The sequence below is a fragment of the Balaenoptera physalus genome, assembly GCF_965194825.1.
Source record: "Balaenoptera physalus genome assembly, chromosome: 2".
NCBI lineage: Eukaryota > Metazoa > Chordata > Mammalia > Artiodactyla > Balaenopteridae > Balaenoptera > Balaenoptera physalus.
This window is the reverse complement of record NC_138883.1, coordinates 169,462,475-169,481,719: the sequence shown is the minus strand read 5'-3', so window position 1 is coordinate 169,481,719 and position 19,245 is coordinate 169,462,475. Positions and strand designations below refer to the sequence as shown.

The following is a 19,245-nucleotide window of genomic DNA, read 5'->3' as shown; positions in this document are numbered from 1 at the left end:
AACGTCCTTCTTTTCTAGAATACTTCTTCTGTTTAAGAGGCTTTAAAATTCTATAGCTTTTAGGCCATGCTCCTTATTATGGCCACTTGATTTGAATAAGTAAAAAATAAACCCAAATTTGCTAACACCTAAAAATAACATTAAAAAGTGTTTTAATGCCTAGCTGTAGGCACTAAATAAAGTAGTATGAATAGGACTATCATTCTTGGTCTTCCACAATCAAGCAGATTCTTTGGAGGCTATTTCAATAGGACAACAGCCACTAGTTTAGGGTACAGTTCTAAATGCATCCAAATATAACCTCATTCATTCATTCACTGCATATTTACTGTGCTTCAACTATGGTGACAGGTATTGGGCTAAGTGCTGCAGGTACAATAGTGAGCCACACAGAAACAGGCCATTGCTCTCACTGAACTAGAGTCTGTGTGGGAGGGTGACACTAACCAAATAATTGCACTTTTGAATGTATACTTAGAGATAGGTGTGGTTAAGAAAGGGATTCCATGAGAAGTTATTATAAGGAATTTGACTTAGTTTGCGGTCAAGGAAAGCTTTCCTGAAAAAGTGATATTTAAGTAGAAATCTAAAGGATGACTAGTTGTTAACAGGCAGAAGAACTGGTGAGATGGGAATGGGGGGAAAGAAGAGAGGAGGATTCTTCAAAACTGAAGGAAAAGCATGCAAAAAGGTCCTATGAGAAGAGGCACATTAGTTTCCTGTTGCTGCTGTAATATAGCACAAATTTAGTGGCTTAAAATAGCACAGATTTATTATCTTACAGTTCTGGAAGTAAGAAGTCCAAGATGGGTCTTATGGAACTAAAATCAAGGGGAGAGTCTGTTCCCTCGCCATTTCCAGTTCCTAGAGGCGCCTGCATTCCTTGGCTTGTGGCCCCTTCCTCCATCTTCAAAGCCAGCAGTAGCCAGTCCAATATTTTTCATGATGCTGTCTCTTTGAGACTCTCTTTTCTGTTTCTCTTTTTCACTTAGGAAACTTGGGCCATTCAGATAATCCAGAATAATCCCCTTATTTTGAAGTCCTTAATTTAATCACATCTGCCAAGTTCCCTTTTCCATATAAGGTAACGTATTCACAGGTTCCAGGAATTAGGACTGTGGACATCTCTGGGGAGCCATTATTATACCTACCATGAGAGAGATCCTGTTTCATTTAAAAACTGAAAGAGGGTCAGGGCAGGTAGATGCAGAAAGTGAGGAGAGAAGTAGTATTGGATGAGGCTGGGGGGAAGGGGTGGGGTAAGGACCACACTTACGTAACATCATAAACCATGTCAAGGGTTTTGATCTTTATTCGAAGAACACTGAGAAGCTATAGAAGTGGTGAGAGGTTATATTTGCTATTTTAAAATACCCCTCTGGCTACTGGGTAGAAAATATATTTTAAAATAGCAGAGGTTCAGGAAAAAGATGATGGCACAGCAAGAACAGATATTCAGATGATTAAGATTATTACTCAGATTACTGAAGTCATTTCAGGCTTTCACTTTGTAACTCGGTGATTCTATGACTTTGGTTAAATACCTGCCTGGTAGTTCAACCAGGAAGATTAAATGTTACAATGTACAACATGCCATTTATACAGGAACAGTACCAGGCATGATAAACAGTCTTTGTATTATTATATTGCTTCTATTATTAATTACTGTGTATAACTCTATGCTAATAAATTAGAAAACTTAAGTAATATGGATAACTGTATGGAAAAATAAAAATGATTATACCTAAATACATTTCTATCTTAAAGAGAAATATAAAATGTAATTCAAGAAGAAGGAAACCTGGATAGATTAAGAACGCTTGTAAACAGTGAGTCAGGAAAGATGATCAGAAAATGAGGTAATGCAGAGGCAGGATCCAAATCATGTCGGGCCTTGAAGGCCATCCTAAGGATTTTGGCTTTTACTGTAAGTAAAATGAGAAACCTTTTCTGAGTTTTGAGGAGAGGAATGCCATGGTCTAACTTTGGCATTCAAACTGGTTGATATTTTGAAGACAGACAGATCGTAGCGGGTAAGCATGGAGGAATAGAGGCCAGGAAGAGAATGTGGTAATAACTCAGAAGACAGTGACTGTGGTTCAGGCTAGGGCAGTAACAGTGAACTGGTGGGGAGTGGCTGGATCTCTGCTATGTTTTGAATGGTTTTCTGATGGATGTGAGAGAAAGAGAGTTGTCAAGGATGACTCCCAGGCGTTGGGCCTGAGGAACCGGAAGGATGCAGTTGCCGTCAATGGAGATAGACGGGCTGACTTTGGGAGGTCAGTATCTCAGTTAGGAACACGACAGGGAGTTCTACTGGACCTTCCAATGGAGTTGTCAGGTAAGCAGTTGAAAGTGAGTTTGGAGCTTGGGGGAAAGGTCTAGGCTGGAGATATAAACTTAGGAGTCACTGTCAATTCAACAACATTTAAAGCTTCTGAGGCTAGACGAGATCCCAAGGGAGAATGTAGACTAAGAAAAGCTACAAGGACTAGTCCTGAGACACTCAAGTAGTAACAAGTGGGAAAGAAGATTAAGAATCAGCAAAGAAGGCTGAAACGGAGCAGTTAGTGAGGTAAGGGGAAAACCAAAAACAATTTGGTGCCCTGGAAGGCCTACCTTTTCCGTCTCTAACATCTATTCATCTTTCAGATCTTGGTCAAGTGATATTTTATTCCCCAAACTTGGTCAGGTGTCTCTCCTAAATGCCTCCCAGCATCCTGCTCTTCTACTCTTCCTAACTTTTGTCACATTATATTATAATTACCTGTACTTCCTCATCTCCTCGTCTAAGCTGTAACCTTCTTGAGAAGAGAAAGCAAGTTTCTCTCACTTACAGAGTACTCTCAGATTAGCAAAGTGCTTAACACACAAGAACTGCTGAATACAAGTGGTTGAATTGAATTAGTAGAATCAATACTTATCTTCTGGTTACAGATATGTAACTAGTGTGATAGGAAGGTCTGTTATGATTATCCACGCCACTAGTACCACACACACACTTATTCTGCTTATTTGTCTACGTAACCATTTGGAAATTTTCAGCATTAACTACTTGGTGTGTCTCATGGTTCTGATTCAGGTAGAGGGGGAAGAAGAAGGAAAGCAGTGTTGATATGTATATACCAGGCATGCCTTTCATATGTGAGCTCACGTAAGCAGTTAACACTTCTCACAAATTTGGGAAGAAAAGAATAATTAGCTCCATTTTACGAGAGGAAACCAAGGTTAGTTTAGAAATGCTAATCAACTTGTCTAAGGTCACCCAATAGGTAAGAGCCAGGATTTAAATATCTGTAAAGCCCTTGTTTATATATCTACCATATATCTACATCTACATTGTATACAATATAGATATAAGTATACAAACTTGCATACAGATATAGAAATATATATAAGCATATATACATATAGTATATAGTATACGTATATAGCAAAATAAAATGGCTATTTTTAAAATGCAATTATAAAAATATGTTACTTACCGGAAAGTAGAGAAGCAGAGACCCAAAAAGGATTGTTTCCAACAGGATAAGGCCCGATGCCCTGATGCTCTAAAAACAACAACAAAAATAAAAATGTCAATGTTAATTGACATTTCTAGGCATGGAAGAATTTAAGCTCTTGTGACAATGCCTCAAGCAGAACAACATTCTTTGGTGGGGGGAAATAACCAGAAATTGGCTCGTATTTCAGACCGGTGGACTTAACTGCAACATGCAATAAGACTGACTATAAAGGTGGTGGTAGACTTAATGATACTGCCAGTGGCTTCATGGAATTTTGTTGTCTAAAATTTGAATCACTGAACTGAGAACACTACTTAGAAGATCCTTCCAATCTAAGAAATTCACAGACACAGAAAGTCTTGCCTGTATTGCTGAAACATCAGCCACAAATGCATTTCTTTTTTTTTCCAAAAGGATATTCTTTTAATTTGATTTTTTAATTGAAGTATAGGTGATTTACAATATTGTTAGTTTCAGGTGTACAGCAAAGTGATTCAGTTACATATATTTTCAGATTTTCCATTACAGGTTATTACAAGATGGTAACTATAGTTCCCTGTTACATAGTAAATCCTTGTTGCTTATCTATTTTATGTATAGTAGTATGTACCTGTTAACTCCATACTCCTAATTTATCTCTCCCCCTCCTCCCTTTCTCCCTTTGGTAACCATAAGTTTGTTTTCTATCTGTGAGTTTGTTTTGTATATAGATTCATTTGTACTATTTTTTAGATTCCACATATAAGTAATATCATATATTTGTCTTTCTATGACTTATGCCACTTAGTATAATATTCTCTAGGTCCATCCATGTTGCTGCAAATGGCAACATTTCATTCTTTTTTATGGTCGAGTAACATTCCATTGTATATATACTACATCTTAAACCAATTGTCTGTTGATGGGCACTTGGGTTGTTTCCATGTCTTGGCTATTGTAAATAGCGCTCCTATAAACATTGGGGTGCATATATCTTTTTGAATTAGTTTCTTTTCTGGATACACGCCCAGGAGTGGGATTGCTGGATCACGTGGTAGCTCTATTTTTAGTTTAAGGAACCTTGATACTGTTTTCCATAGTGGCTGCATCAATTTATACTCCCACCAACAGTGTAGGAAGATTCCCTTTTCTCCACACCCTCTCCAGCATTTGTTCCTTGTAGACTTTCTGATGATGGCCATTCTGACTAGTGTGAGGTGAGACTTCCACAAATGCATTTCTGAATGCTATCCCTAAGCCATTTCACAAATACCTGAGCAATGGTTTCAGTGGATAAAACAAAAATACATACAAGGTCTTAGCAGCTCAGTGGTACATCTTGCACCATGTCAAAACATCGTTCCCAAAACTCAGTAACAGAGCTTTACTATTTAAATAACATAAATCACATTTAAAAACAGAGGTATCTCACTTTATGAAACGCCTAAATTATTAACTCAAAATTCAAAAGAATAAGTTGATTTTCAAATAAGCTTCCTGATTATTTAAAGTTTGCTAAGCATAAATATATTCAATAATCTTAAGATATTTTGTTAGACTCAAAATAGCATTCTCTTCCCAAAGCAAAATGCTTAGAGCTGTGACAAGAAATGAAAGACCAAACTATCAATCTTATTTAGAATAATAAATTTTCCTTTGATGAGTTCAAATATCAATATAGAGTAAACATATCGGTTAAGAATACAAACACAAAAACAGGTCGCTCTAGAACACCCGTGTTTTCACTCAATGCAACGTAAAATGTATACACAAATTATACCTGGTGTAAATATGGTATCTTAACAGGGAAATACTTTTAAGTAGTTCAATTAATTTTGCAACCACAAAAAGACAGTGAAATGCTAAACCACAAGGAAAGAAAATTCTAATTCCTCTTGAAAACACTGGGAGGACATTGCTAGACACAGAGGAATACTTTGTGGAATCCCTCAAAACAACTCAGGGTCTTCATTAATCTAAGAATTTGGGAACAGAGAAACAAGTTTAGTCAGTGAACAGACTTGATTATTCGAGTGGCTTCTCCCTTTTGGTCATTATTTTAGCTAGCAGATGCTCTTAGTGAAAAGAAAACTTCTATCAGCAAGACTTTAAATGGGTTTTGGCTGGCAGAATTTCCAATACGGCAAATTACATTCATACCTAATTATGAATACTCCATAGTTTAGTTTTTAAACTTTCTCCAAAATGACACTAATTTAGAGTGAGTCTAAAATATAATGCAAGACTGCCTATAAAAAAACTCTATGCAATATTGTTTGAAAACAAGGGATATAAAAAGAAGCTGCAAGGCTTAATGGAAAAGACAGACTTTGCAGTTAACGTCATCTCAGTTTGAATTATGAAGCAACCACTTTAGTTAGGTGACCTTGAACTTCAATGGCCTCACCTGTAAAATGGGTATCCTCATCTTTGCCTTATTAAATCTGACATCTTTGATAAAATATAAAGTATATAAAAATGGCTGGCATCTTGCCTGATACGTAATAAGTAGGTATGCATTCCTTAAGGTAGAAAACAGCAGGAGGATCATGAATTTGAAAACCACAGAGGTATATGTAAGTAGCAGTGAACATTTTTTTAACGTCTGGGATCCAAAATGACCCCAGAGGAGCAAAAGCCTGGTGGAAGGGAACACAGAAGTTCTTTGTTTAGGGCCACTGGGCTCTTAGCTGTGTTACAACCGTCACTACCACATAGAAACAGCTGTAGTGGTGCATGCTGTTACATACTCTCAGAGCAAATAATCTGTCTCCTTTTCGTCTGGACATGCTGAACTCTTAATACTTCATTGCCTTCCTCCTGGTGGAGTAGAGGAGCCCCGTGATTTCAAATTATAAACTGGAACTCCGACAAATGGTTCCATAATCAAATGTAAGCCCTGTTCAAAATTTGTGCTTTTTCTTTCAAAATATGCTTGGGCTGAGTTGGCTTCATGGCCTCACAGAATGAGCAGGTACCTAATAGGTGGGACTTCAGGGACAAAGAAGAAATCTCATGCTCCCTAAAACAGGTCCACATTGTCTTATTGGTACTGGAAGTTCTTCTAACTGGAACAAAGCATTCTATTTTGTACTTGGTGCTAACAATTAATATACGTGTTGTAAGTAATACACCGACTTACGTTCAAAGTGAAGGATAGGAATCCTTTCCTTAAGGTCTAAGTGATAGGATGAGAAAGGAGAGAGGAGGGATTGAAAAACAAAGATGGACGAAAAAGATAATGCACAAAATAATAGAGGCCAAGAAAAAAATTTCATCTCCTTCACAGTTTTGCCTGAGATAGAAATGGTGGTATGGTGGTATGGAACTCTTTTTAACCAGAGCTGCTAACTGGAAAACCCTTGAAAAACTTTCTTGAAAAATGATCAACAATACAAAGTATGGTACTATTTATATAAAACACATACATACAAAGCAACACTGTACGTTTTCTATGTGTGTGTGTGTGTTTATATATATATATATATATATATATAAATATATATATATAAATATATATATATATAAAATATATCAAATCCAGGTCTGGAGGATATATACCAAACTGATAACAATGTATTTTATTTCCTGGAGAAGTAGATTTGAGGATAGATCAATTTATCTGGAAATACTTTAATTTCTTTGGAGATGTAGTCATATACTGCTGTGTAACATACATTTTAATAATTAAATAAATAAAATTAAAGAAAAATCATCTAAGATGTGTCAACTCAACTATTAGAAAATTCCACCATTAGGTATCACAATATGCAAAAAATTCTAAACAAAGCCCTTCCTAACTAACATCTACTTAATAAATTTTATTCAGTACTGACAACATGCATAAAATGATCAAACAATGTATGTATGACACTTACAGGTGAATATAAACCTGGGGGAGCTACTGACCCTAATTCTCTGGCTTAGACTCCATACAGCCTAATAAATATCATTCCAGAGTTTACAAAAGAGGAGAGCAGATTCTACCTCACTCCACTCCATCCCGTTTTCCCCAGTTCTTAAACCTTCAGAACTGACTTAACGAGGGTTTACAGCAGCCAGATATCAAACCTATAGACAAAAGAGAAGGGCTAATCTTACTACACCAATTTTATAAAATTATGTCAAAGTCAATATCTAAATTCCATAATCTCCAGATGTAAAGTACAGAGGCATAAGATGAAGCACAGCTTGTCACAGAATTTGCCTAGGATTTGCCTAAGATGTAAGCACCCAAAGGAAGCTAACTTACTGGAAGTAATAAGATGATAAGAATGCTGAAGTCTGAACTTCTAAAAATAATTAAAATAGTTTGTCATTATTTCCTTGATCCTATAGGGACTGACTACTTCATTTATATTTTTTAAACATTTTTCACCACTGGGGAAAGTAATGTATATCTTGCTAAAACAGTGTAGCTATTTTTGAACACAGCTGATATCTTCAGCCTTGCAGCAATTAAAGTTTCTTTCTATTACAAAAGGAACCTTTGAGACTGAAGACATTTTTATACAGCTGGATCTCAGCATGTACGATGAAAATATAAGAAAGCAAGAGAATTAGATTCTGAAAAGAACGAACTAGCAGAGGTTTGGATGAAAAACCAAGACTCTGTAACTCGACATCATTTACAAAAAGAATTTGCCGTTCTGGCAGGAGAACATTCTCACGAGCTGCACTTTTTCTTTTAATTCTTCTATTTCTGTAGAGAAAACCATGGACAGGGAGATTACAAATGAAAGCCAACAACCACCTGATGAAATAATTACACAACGATATATTGGCGGCAAGATGCCCTGAGAAGAACCCTGTCACTGAGAGGTAAGAGGACACCATTTTCAGTAATTTTATTTACAATCATATAAAGGGATGAGAACAGACTCATCCAGCTTGACGGATGACATGAAATCAGTTTGTCTTGAGAAGATCTGTGATGAAACACTGAAAAACCAATCAGATTTAGAAAAATGTGTAAAGGAACAATTGCTCAAAATGTGGTTAGTTAAAAATCAGTAACAGGTTTTCAGAAGAATTCTCAGCAGTAAAAAAGGTGTAAAAAAGTAGAATATGGTCGGGATAGAGATTCCCAAAGTGAAGTATAAGTAACTCAGAGAATTATAAATTCGTGGAATGAACACATGGGCTTTATATGCAGACAGTTCAGAATCTCAGCATTGGCGGCTCACTAGCAGTGTGACCCTGGGCAAGTTGCTTGACCTTCTGAGCTTCACTTTCTTCATTTATAAAATGGGTGTAATAATGCCCACCATGAAGTACTGTTGTAAAGATCGGTAATCATGCTGCCCGGCACAGAGCAGGCTCTCAGTCAGTGGACATGGACAATCTTTCATGGGCAGATAGATAAGGTGGTGTCAACACATCTAAGCTCACTCAGCCAACGAGTAACAGAACAAGGTCCCATCATCCACCACTGCTGGTCCCAAGTCACGGCAATTTCCTCTGTACATCCAATCTGTTCCTCAGTCACCTTCTTATTCAAAGGAACAGAACTAATGTAATACTACAATAAAAAAATATGTAGCATTATTAGAGTATTTAAAAATAAACTACAACTAAGGAATTTGGTTCAGATATTAGTTTTTAAAGTTACTAGTCAATTTAGGGCTTCCCTGGTGGCGCAGTGGTTAAGAATCTGCCTGCCAATGCAGGGGACATGGGTTCAAGCCCTGGTCCGGGAAAATCCCACATGCCGTGGAGCAACAAAGCCCGTGCACCACAACTACTGAAGCCCGCGCGCCTAGACCCCGTGCTCTGCAACAGGAGAAGCCACCGCAATGAGAAGCCCGCGCACCGCAACAAAGAGTAGCCTCCGCAAGCCGCAACTAGAGAAAGACCGCGTGCGGCAACAAAGACCCAACTCAGCCAAAACAAATAAAATAAAATAATTAATTAATTAATAATTTTTAAAAAAAGTTGCCTGTCGATTTAAAATTCCTGACAGTTTTATGTAAAACATTGAAACAAATTGTCACATGGCCTTAATTAGGAATTCTTTTAAATTTCTAAGACTTCATAAGAAAGCTCATTTTTGTATGATATGGTAATTTGCAATGGTGTTGTTCAAGACCTTTTAGAAAAATAAGTTTATCCAAAAATAAAATTCAGAGTAACGTATACATAGTTTCATATTCTTTAAAACAGTACAGCACACTAAATAAAGAAAAAAGTCAATGATACTTTATATATGCGAAATAAAAAACAACCAGTCATTCATTGTTAGTTATGGTTCACCATGCATTGCTGGGCAGAAACGCCTCCTGGTTGCTTTGCAGGATTTCATGAGATGCTTGCCTTGTTCCCCCTTTGCTTTGTTTCAGATGATGTGGACACCTAGAAGTGTCTCATCTTTTAGGAGTTCAGTGCCTGATTTTATGACTCAAAGTGGTTGACTCACTGCCGTTGCAGAGATGCAGAATAACTAGGATGCATGACAAGGAACATTTTGGATCATCTTTACTCAGCCAGGGTCACCCGTCTGTGCTTATGACCAAAGCAACTTAAATGCCAAAGCACTTCCTATTAGACTTTGTCATTCCCCCACTCAGCCTCCCCAGCAAGATGCCACTGGAATGCATTCCCAAAATGCAGACGATCATGTCCTGATTTGTCCTCATTTTTCCCACAGCCTCTTTGCAAAAATAGCTGCTACTTCTCTATAATTTATTTGCAACCTCCTATTCCCTTTTTTTTCAATACTAAAAAATAGAGTAATTCATACTTCACAAAATGGAGATGAATTCTCTTAAGTGTCAAAAAAGCACACAGAAGTGAATGGTACAGACTAAAATATTACAAAAAGAATCTTGCCTTTAGAAGGATTACTTAAGTAAAGTGGCATGAAATTATTAAAACAAAATACATCATTTGCTCAGTCTTCTATTATTGATTAAAAGCTATTGAGAGTAATGGATATATTTTCAAATAAAAAGTAGATCACTGAAAAAAACAAATTCCCCCTCATGAAAATGGAATGGAATGATAATAATTAAAACATAAAATATTAAGTACTTTAAAATTTGATATTAATTTTACACTGAGGTAAACTCAAATATCATCTAGTCTGACACCAATCATTTTTTTAAACTTAAGTATATTTTATACCCAGAGAAATTCAAGAGACGACATTTTTTGCTCAGTTTCACCTGATTGCTAAGTAGTATATTTTATACCCAGAGAAATTCAAGAGACAACATTTTTTGCTCAGTTTCACCTGATTGCTAAGTAGCAACAAATCTAAGCAATCTTTCTTCATCATTTGAACCTTCTAATCTCAGAATTTTTTTTTAATTTGGTATGTTGAACACTGTGATCTGTAAGGTGACTACTTTAAAATACTACTGTTCACACATAGGCAATAGGGCCCATTACATGTTAGCTGGACAACATCAACTCTCCTCAGGCTTCTTAAATGGGGAAAAAGTATGAGAACAGAAACAAGATTGCTTAGAACTGTTAAGCTTGTCTTTAACACATTGTCTATCTTCTATAGCATGTTTGGAAGTGCATGGAATGACTAGACAGAGTGTAAAATGAAGAGACATTTCATACTGTGTCTGATATTTGGAGATAGTCTAACAAAAAGTTCCATTCGGATAAGACATTTACAAATGTACAAAGAAATATGATGAGCATTTTGGTGGATAAACAAATAGATGATTTAATGTGGTGTAAGAGATGCCCCCTACTTGCAAGAAGAGTAAGCAGTTCAGAAATTTGAAAGAGCAGTATTATATCTGACAGGCAAAAACAAAGGTAGATTATAAAGGGTTGTGGGAATATGACTGCTACTTAGATGCAAAGATGATGGAAACAGGAATTCGAAACTCAATCTCTAAAATAGTATAAATATTTCTAGATTAGATGGAGTAAACTGGATTCTGATTTTTGTCAAACTTGGGTGCATTAAGAAGATCTGTTAAATGGGTATTATGAAATTCAGTCCACATGGAGTGTATCACTCTTAAACTGGTTTAGCAAAAGACAAAGTGGAAAAAATGGGAGTCATATATAATTAACATCCTGTTTACATTGTGATTGTCAATTCTAACCATTTGTTTCACTAAATTCTGCTACTTCAGTTAGTCTTAATGTTCATTAGCAAGTCATAACATATTTGCAATTAATAATTATCTTGATATTTTACAGTTTTATATTTTATATTATGAACATGGTTCAGGAAAGATTTTCAAATAATAAATTCATGTTTTAATTACAAATAGATGCTAACCCTTTAATATAGAATACAAAAAGGTCACACTAACTGAGGGTTATTTTAATTAGTCTTCTCTCTTCTCTTTGTTGGATCCTACTTAGTTATTCTTTGCTCTAAAATACATTATACAAATGCATTAGAATTAGACTATCAAATCAAAAAGATACAAGAGAAATAATTAAGTACAAGCAGAAATTTGACAGTAGAGAATCACTGAAAAGTTAAAACAGTGTTATAAAACCAAAATTTAGAAAAAAGTTTTACAATGTAGTAGATTTTTTAAAAAGCAATTGCGTTTAACCTCATTGAAAGATGAACTATTACTAAAGTAGTTTTCTATAAATAATCAATATTTGAAGCTTTTTAAAGTAATGACTCCAAATCTGTATCTTCAGCCTAAGCCTCTTTCTGGAGCTCCAGAGCCATATTTTCAGTTGGCTATAACACAGTTCTACCTGAATGACCCATAGGCACCTCAAACTCAAGATTTCAAAAACTAAATTTTTTCATTTTGCAATCTGCTTTTCTCTTCATGTTTCCCATCCTGGTTAATGGTAATCAATTGCCTATTTTGTAGTCAAACTATCTAAAATCTACATCTATAGGCTAGAAATAAAAGTGGATTTTATGAAATATTCCTGGTTTTACTTTTGGTATTTTCCAGAACCCCCTCCAAATTTTGTTGACCAACTGTTTCCCTGAGTAAATGAGTGAGAAGGTAATGCATGCTGATGCACATTCAAGTGGAGAGAAAACCCTTCACTTTTAATCCACGGGCTCCTCTTCAACTTAGAGGGTAAGTTAAATGGTCAAAATCTTAGTAAGAGGAGGTAGGAGGGAGAAGGAGAGAGGAGGGAAATAGAAGAAACCGTCAATGTGTGATCAATTCTTGGTCCAGGGGGTGAAATGGGGGGAGGCAGAGCGGACTCAGGCATGGGTGGGGTCACTGTCCTCTCAGCTTCCTCACAGACACCTGCCTCTGTATTCACTCTTGCCTTCATCTCCATCACTTCAATCAATTCTGTCATCTCATCCAGGCCTGCCCTCTTCAAGTTAGGCATACATTTCAAAGGAATTCCCTTATTTCTCCTAATCCCCAACTTCTAATTTCTTCCATGCCTTAATCTTACCCACCTTCTTTAAATAAAAGGGATATAATAAATGCCAATTAGGGTGTTAGTGATTAATAGTAGTTTAACGTTTGCTCCTCCAGGTAGGACTTGGAAGACAAAGTAGATGGCCAACACTTAAAACCTAAAGGCAAAGACCTTGAACTCTGAAAGTTAAGAGCAAGGCTATCAGCACAGTGGGCCTCCTGGTGCCCCCAAACCTCACTGTCTATGACCGTTTCCTCAGAGACTGTTCCTATATGGAAGCAAACCAAGGTATCTACATTCAATCAGAAACTGGAATGCAGAGGTTCCTTTTAGGAATAAGAGTGACCCCATCATCCTCATCTTCTGTTGAAGATTTTTTAAAGAAGAAACTCATATTTCAAAAAAGTCTTTTCTTCCCAGTTGCACATTTAAATTCCATTAAGAGTCAGTCTATCTAACCATAACTACACACATCTGTGCCTCAGAAAATCCCCTAAGCCTTTGTTGAGGGCAAGCTAAGCGAGTAGGTTTGCTTCCCTTTATTCTTCCTGTCTTTGAAGCAGAAGTTTGTATAATAAGGAAGGTGCCTCTGAAATCCAGCTTTCATCATGTGACAGGTTTCACGACATGCTGTGTAGGTATGATTTCAAGGTCCAGAAGAGCAGCTTCCTTCCGCCCCCATGAATATACTCCACTTACTATGGTTTTCTCTTTGTTTCTTTTTTGACCACATCTTTAAGACCACGAAGGAAGTATACATGCATAAATTCTGGGAATGAAAAAGCCAACTCAGGGGAAAGGGAGTAAATCCAGAACCACTGTACTGGGTAAAACAGAGACCTGAAATTATACCTAGTATTGCTAATTTGCTCATTCAGTGGCATTTTTCCCAAAGACACCTCTGACTTTAACAAAATGTTGATAATAAAAGTGGTAATAAGTAACAACAGTGACAACATTACGTAACAAATGAAGACAGTCGAATTTTTGTGCCAGCCATTATCCTAGGCACTTTATATTAATTAATCCTCACAAAAACATTTAACCCTCATGACAAATAGCAGGTACTATTATTATTCCCACTTTATAAATGAGGAGGCTGAGGTTTAAAGAGGCTAAAAAACTTGCCCAGGGAAATCGACAGAACTGACATTACATAATGGTTATCACTCAACCTTGCCCCTATCACTTTCAAAATCCAACTTTTAAAGCTGTCATTTAAAATAGCATTGGATAGCAGCTCCTGAAGCAACCTTTACTAACCTCCACTGAAATATAAAGACACATGTGAAATGGAAAATCAGTCCTGCTGTGAACAGGAAATTCAAAGCAGAAATACAAATTGAAATAAAAATGAGAAAAAAGTACTCACTCTCACAAGTAACTGGGAAATGTAAATTTAAAATGTATCATTTTTAATCCATTAGATTCAAAAAGTTAAAAACATTGATAATATCAATTACTGGTTAGAATGCTAGAAAATGGGCACTTTCATGCTGATAGAAATATAAATTGATGAAGCCTTTGATTAAGCAGTTTTGAAGTATCTATCAAAATTTTAAGTGCCTATACTTGATTATACCCACAACTCCACACCTAGGGGGTTTAATCCTTAAGGATTACTTGCATGTTTGCACAAAAATATATGCACAAGAATGTTTACCAAAGAACTATTGGTATAATACCTAGTGAAAAAGTTGGAACAATCGGAATATCCATCAGTAACAGACAATATGCAAATTATGGTTCATCCATCTGCCATGCTATCATGCAGCTATTTAAAAATGAGAAAGATACATACATACAGGCAGAGAAAGAGTTCCAGGGGCTTCTTAGAAATAATTTTTAAATAAAAAACCTATGTTAGTGAAAGGCATGGTATGAGTGTACATGCATGGATCAAACCCTTGATGGACGGTACATATTTTCTGGGAAGAGAAGTAGAAGTGAGAGGAAACATACCTTTCATTACTGCTTTTACATTTTTCTTTATGTGTTAATTTTGTACAACAATGTATTCATTTATTATTTAAGTAATAACCAACTAAAAATCCTAAATGCCAAAAAAGGAAGGGAAGAAGAAAGAAGAGAAGGGATGAATGGAGGGAGATAGGCAGATACTCAGAATAGGTAAAAAATGATGAAACACAACCAAATTAGAGTCTGTCTACAAGAGACTTAACCACAAGCTTCAAAAGGAGAGGTATTCAAAAATCATCTCCAGGGTCTGGCATGTAGTAAGCATTTATATTTATGGGGGAAGAAAGCAAGATAGTGAAGATAGAGAGGAAGAAAAAAATGGAAAAAGTCCAGAGAAATAGGGAATAAACAAAAATTTATCATGTAAAAAAAAAATTCACAATGCCAGTATCTGCCAGGGTGAAATTTAAGGTGAAAAAGCATGAAAAAGTGAAAAAAAGGACACTTAATATCAGTCATTGTTATCACATTCTTGCAAGCTGTAACAGTCAAAACCCTGAACCAGGTGAGAGGCCTGGACCTCGTGGCCCTGCTTCCCCTTCAGCCCCGTCCAGCACCCCTGTCCCCTGCGCTCACTATGCTTCAGCCAACCCGGCCACTTTTCAGCTCTAAGATGCAGCTGCTCCCCACCTTAGCGCTGTCAGAGTGCATCCTGTTCTCTCACCCTTGCCTGTTTCCACCGCCCTCCCTAACCCTCAGTTGGCTCACATCAACTCATTCCTCAGGTCTTACTTTCACTGACTTTTCACACAATATAGGGTTTTTTAAGTGCCTTCACTGTAACACACCAGGCGGTAGACACAGGAGTTTCACAGAACTACCCAAACTGGGTAAGTTTCCACGTTCTGTGCTCATGGCACAGAGTGCCTCCATGAGTGGAACATTTATCACAACTGAAATTAATGTGGAAAGCAACATTCACGAGCATCACTTCCTAACAGAAAGAACATCTACCATAAATAAGCTGCCAAGTCTTAGTGGTGAGGAAGGAATTCTTCTTAAGCAGGCAAACGATAAGGACACCTGATAGCAACCGTGGGATTTTACATTATTCTGGAATTTCTGTTAAATACAATGAGCTATAAAGACTGGAAATGAGACAATGAGACAACACTGTGATCTGGCAGGAAGTTGCCCCAAGGAAGTAATCTGAAGCACACACAAGATTTAGTTATAAGAATGTTTCAAATCCAAAAATGGGCAGAAGACCTAAACAGACATTTCTCCAAAGAAGATATACAGATTGCCAACAAACACATGAAAGGATGCTCAACATCACTAATCATTAGAGAAATACAAATCAAAACTACAATGAGGTATCACCTCACACCAGTCAGAATGGCCATCTTCAAAAAATCTACAAACAATAAATGCTGGAGAGGGTGTGGAGAAAAGGGAACCCTCTTGCACTGTTGGTGGGAATGTAAATTGATACAGCCACTATGGAGAACAGTATGGAGGTTCCTTGAAAAACTAAAAACAGAACTACCATATGACCCAGCAATCCCATTACTGGGCATATACCCTGAGAAAACCATAATTCAAAAAGAGTCATGTACCACAATGTTCACTGCAGCTCTATTTACAATAGCCAGGACATGGAAGCAACCTAAGTGTCTATTGACAGATGAATGGATAAAGATGTGGCACATATATACAATGGAATATTAGCCATAAAAAGAAACGAAACTGAGTTATTTGTAGTGAGGTGGATGGAACTAGAGTCTATCATACAGAGTGAAGTAAGTCAGAAAGAGAAAAACAAATATCATATGCTAACACATATATATGGAATCAAAAAAAAAAAAAAAAGGTTCTGATGAACCTAGGGGCAGGACAGGAATAAAGATGCAGACATAGAGAATGGCCTTGAGGACACGGGGCGGGGGAAGGGTAGGCTGAGACGAAGTGAGAGTAGCACTGACATACATACACTACCAAATGTAAAATAGATAGCTAGTGGGAAGCAGCTACACAGCACAGGGAGATCAGCTCGGTGCTTTGTGACCACCTAGAGAGGTGGGATAGGGAGGGTGGGAGGGAGACGCAAGAGGGAGGGGATATGGGGATACATAGAGCTGATTCATTTTGTTATACAGCGGAAACTAACACAACATTGTAAAGCAAGTATACTCCAATAAAGATGTTTTTAAAAAATGTAAAAAAAAAAAAAAAGAAAAAGAATGTTTCACACACAGTATTATTTATATCGGGACAAAATTAGGGGCAATCCACATCCCAAAAAGTAGACAAATGGTAAAATGAATTATAATATACTCTATAGTGTAATAATATTATGTCATAAAATTCAAGGTTTGGGGGCTTATTTAATGACAAAAGAGTATAAGATTATAATTTATATATATGAAAATAATTTTATACTAAATGTTTAGAAAACTAAATTATGGACTTATAGGTAATTTTTACATTATTACTTAAAATCTTCAGTCTTTTCCAAACTCTGTAAAATATATTGCTTTTACAGTACAGAACAGTTTAAAACTCTAATCTCACAGAAAGATTGAGAAGATTAAAGTTATAAAAAGATACCTTCTAAAACTGTTAAAATTAAAGAGACTGACAATACCAAATGTGGAGCGGATTTAGAGCAAGGGGAATTCCCATACATTGCTAATGGGAATATAAAATGGGAATTTCAAACTGTACAACCACTTTGGAAAATGGTCTGGCAGCATCTTATGAAAGTTAAAAATACATCTGCCCTGTGACCAAGCAATTCTATTTGTAGGTAAAAGAAAAACATTTGATCGCAAAAAAAACTTGTATAAGAATGTTCGCAGCGGCCGTCGCCACCACGCACGCCGTGGGAGCTGTGACTGATAACAAAGTCATACGGAAGCGTCTCCTCATTGATGGAGATGGCACTGGAGATGATGGGAAAATTAATCTGCCAGCGAAAAGTTTCATTAAATGGTACAACTCTGGATCCCAGGAAGAGGGATACAGCCAGTACCAACGTATGCTGAGCACACTGTCCCAATGTGAATTTTCAATGGGCAAAAGTTTGCTGGTATATGATATGAACCTCAGAGAAATGGAAAGTTATGAAAAAATTTACAAAGAAATAGAAGGTAGCATTGCTGGAGCACATGAAAAAATCACTGAGTGCAAAAAGCAAATTCTTCAAGCAAAACGAATACGAAAAGATAGCCAAGAATATGATGCATTGGCAAAAGTGATTCTGCGTCGTCCAGACAGGCGTGAGACATTAAAGGAACTACAGGCTCTGGGAAAGGAATTAGAGCATCTTTCACATATTAAAGGAAGTATTGAAGATAAGCTGCAATTGAGAAGGAAACAGTTTCACGTTCTTCTCAGCACCATCCATGAACTTCAACAAACACTGGAAAATGATGAAAAGCTCTCAGAGGTAGAAGAAGCTCAAGAAACAAGCATGGAAACCAATCCTAAACCACAGACCAACTAATCACTCACCATTCCCAAGAATACTGAAGTAGCAACATGATCTTAGTGTGTTCAGAATTTGTTGTGCTCTTGAGATATTTAAAGTTTTGGCAATGAACTACTTTGCCTTTAAATATTAATGTACAGTTCATTCATATTTCTTCACATAAAGGAAGATGACTTCATTATGTATTTGTTTTTATTGAAATGCTTTTTTTATACTTAAAAGTAGGAAGCAACATCCAAAAATGTTTAATAAAATGCTTTCAAGTCAAAAAACAAAAAAGAATGTTCACAGCAACTTGATTTATAATAATCAAAATGGAGAACAACACAAATATCCATCCAACAGGAAAATGAATAAACAAATTATAATAATATTCTTACAATGAAATACCACTCAGAAATAGAAGGGGAAAAGTGTTGATTCACACAGCCAATATGAATCTCAAAGATTATACAGTATATATTAAAGAAGCCAGATACAAAAGAGAACACATTGCCTGATTCCATTTATATGGAGTTCTAGAACAGACATAACTAATCTACAGTGATAGAAATCTGAGAGGGAGGTGTGGGGATTGACTGGGAAAGGGCAAGAGAGAACTCTCTGGGGAGAATGGAAACTTCTAAATCTTGATAAAGGCATAGATTACATGGATGTATGCATTTGTCAAACACACTGCACTGTACAATTAATATTAATGCATTTCACTCTATGTAAATTGTACCTTCATAAAAATAAGTAAATAACAAAGGATTTGAAACTCGCACTAAGGTGGATAAAGATAAAAATCAACAGACCTTTTATTACCCCTCAAATCTCATGAAATTGGTGCCACCAATTTGCAAGACCTATCACACAAAGGGTAAACTCACAAAGAAAGCAATAGTATATAACTTTCTGGTACTTCTACCGTTTGTACCTTCAATTTGTATATTCTATTAATTTACATTTAAGCCAATGACATTTCCATACTTCCCATTCATTTACTCCTATCTGATCACTTTGCAAAGATGG

The 19,245-nt window shown here is 36.4% G+C and overlaps 1 protein-coding gene and 1 pseudogene across 2 annotated transcripts in view; one reads left to right on the top strand and one right to left on the bottom strand.

The window, feature by feature from the left end:
* Window positions 1–19,245, bottom strand: part of GPR158 (G protein-coupled receptor 158) — a 329,591-nt gene that overhangs the window by 98,878 nt on the left and 211,468 nt on the right. The window contains exon 5 of the mRNA XM_082452975.1: window positions 3,486–3,554. Within this exon, the coding sequence (XP_082309101.1) occupies window positions 3,486–3,554 (69 nt within the window). The remainder of the gene's footprint in view (window positions 1–3,485; window positions 3,555–19,245) is intronic.
* On the top strand, window positions 16,861–19,239 carry LOC309655554 (THO complex subunit 7 homolog pseudogene; annotated as a pseudogene). Its single transcript has one exon. The product of its transcript is annotated as a THO complex subunit 7 homolog pseudogene (transcript).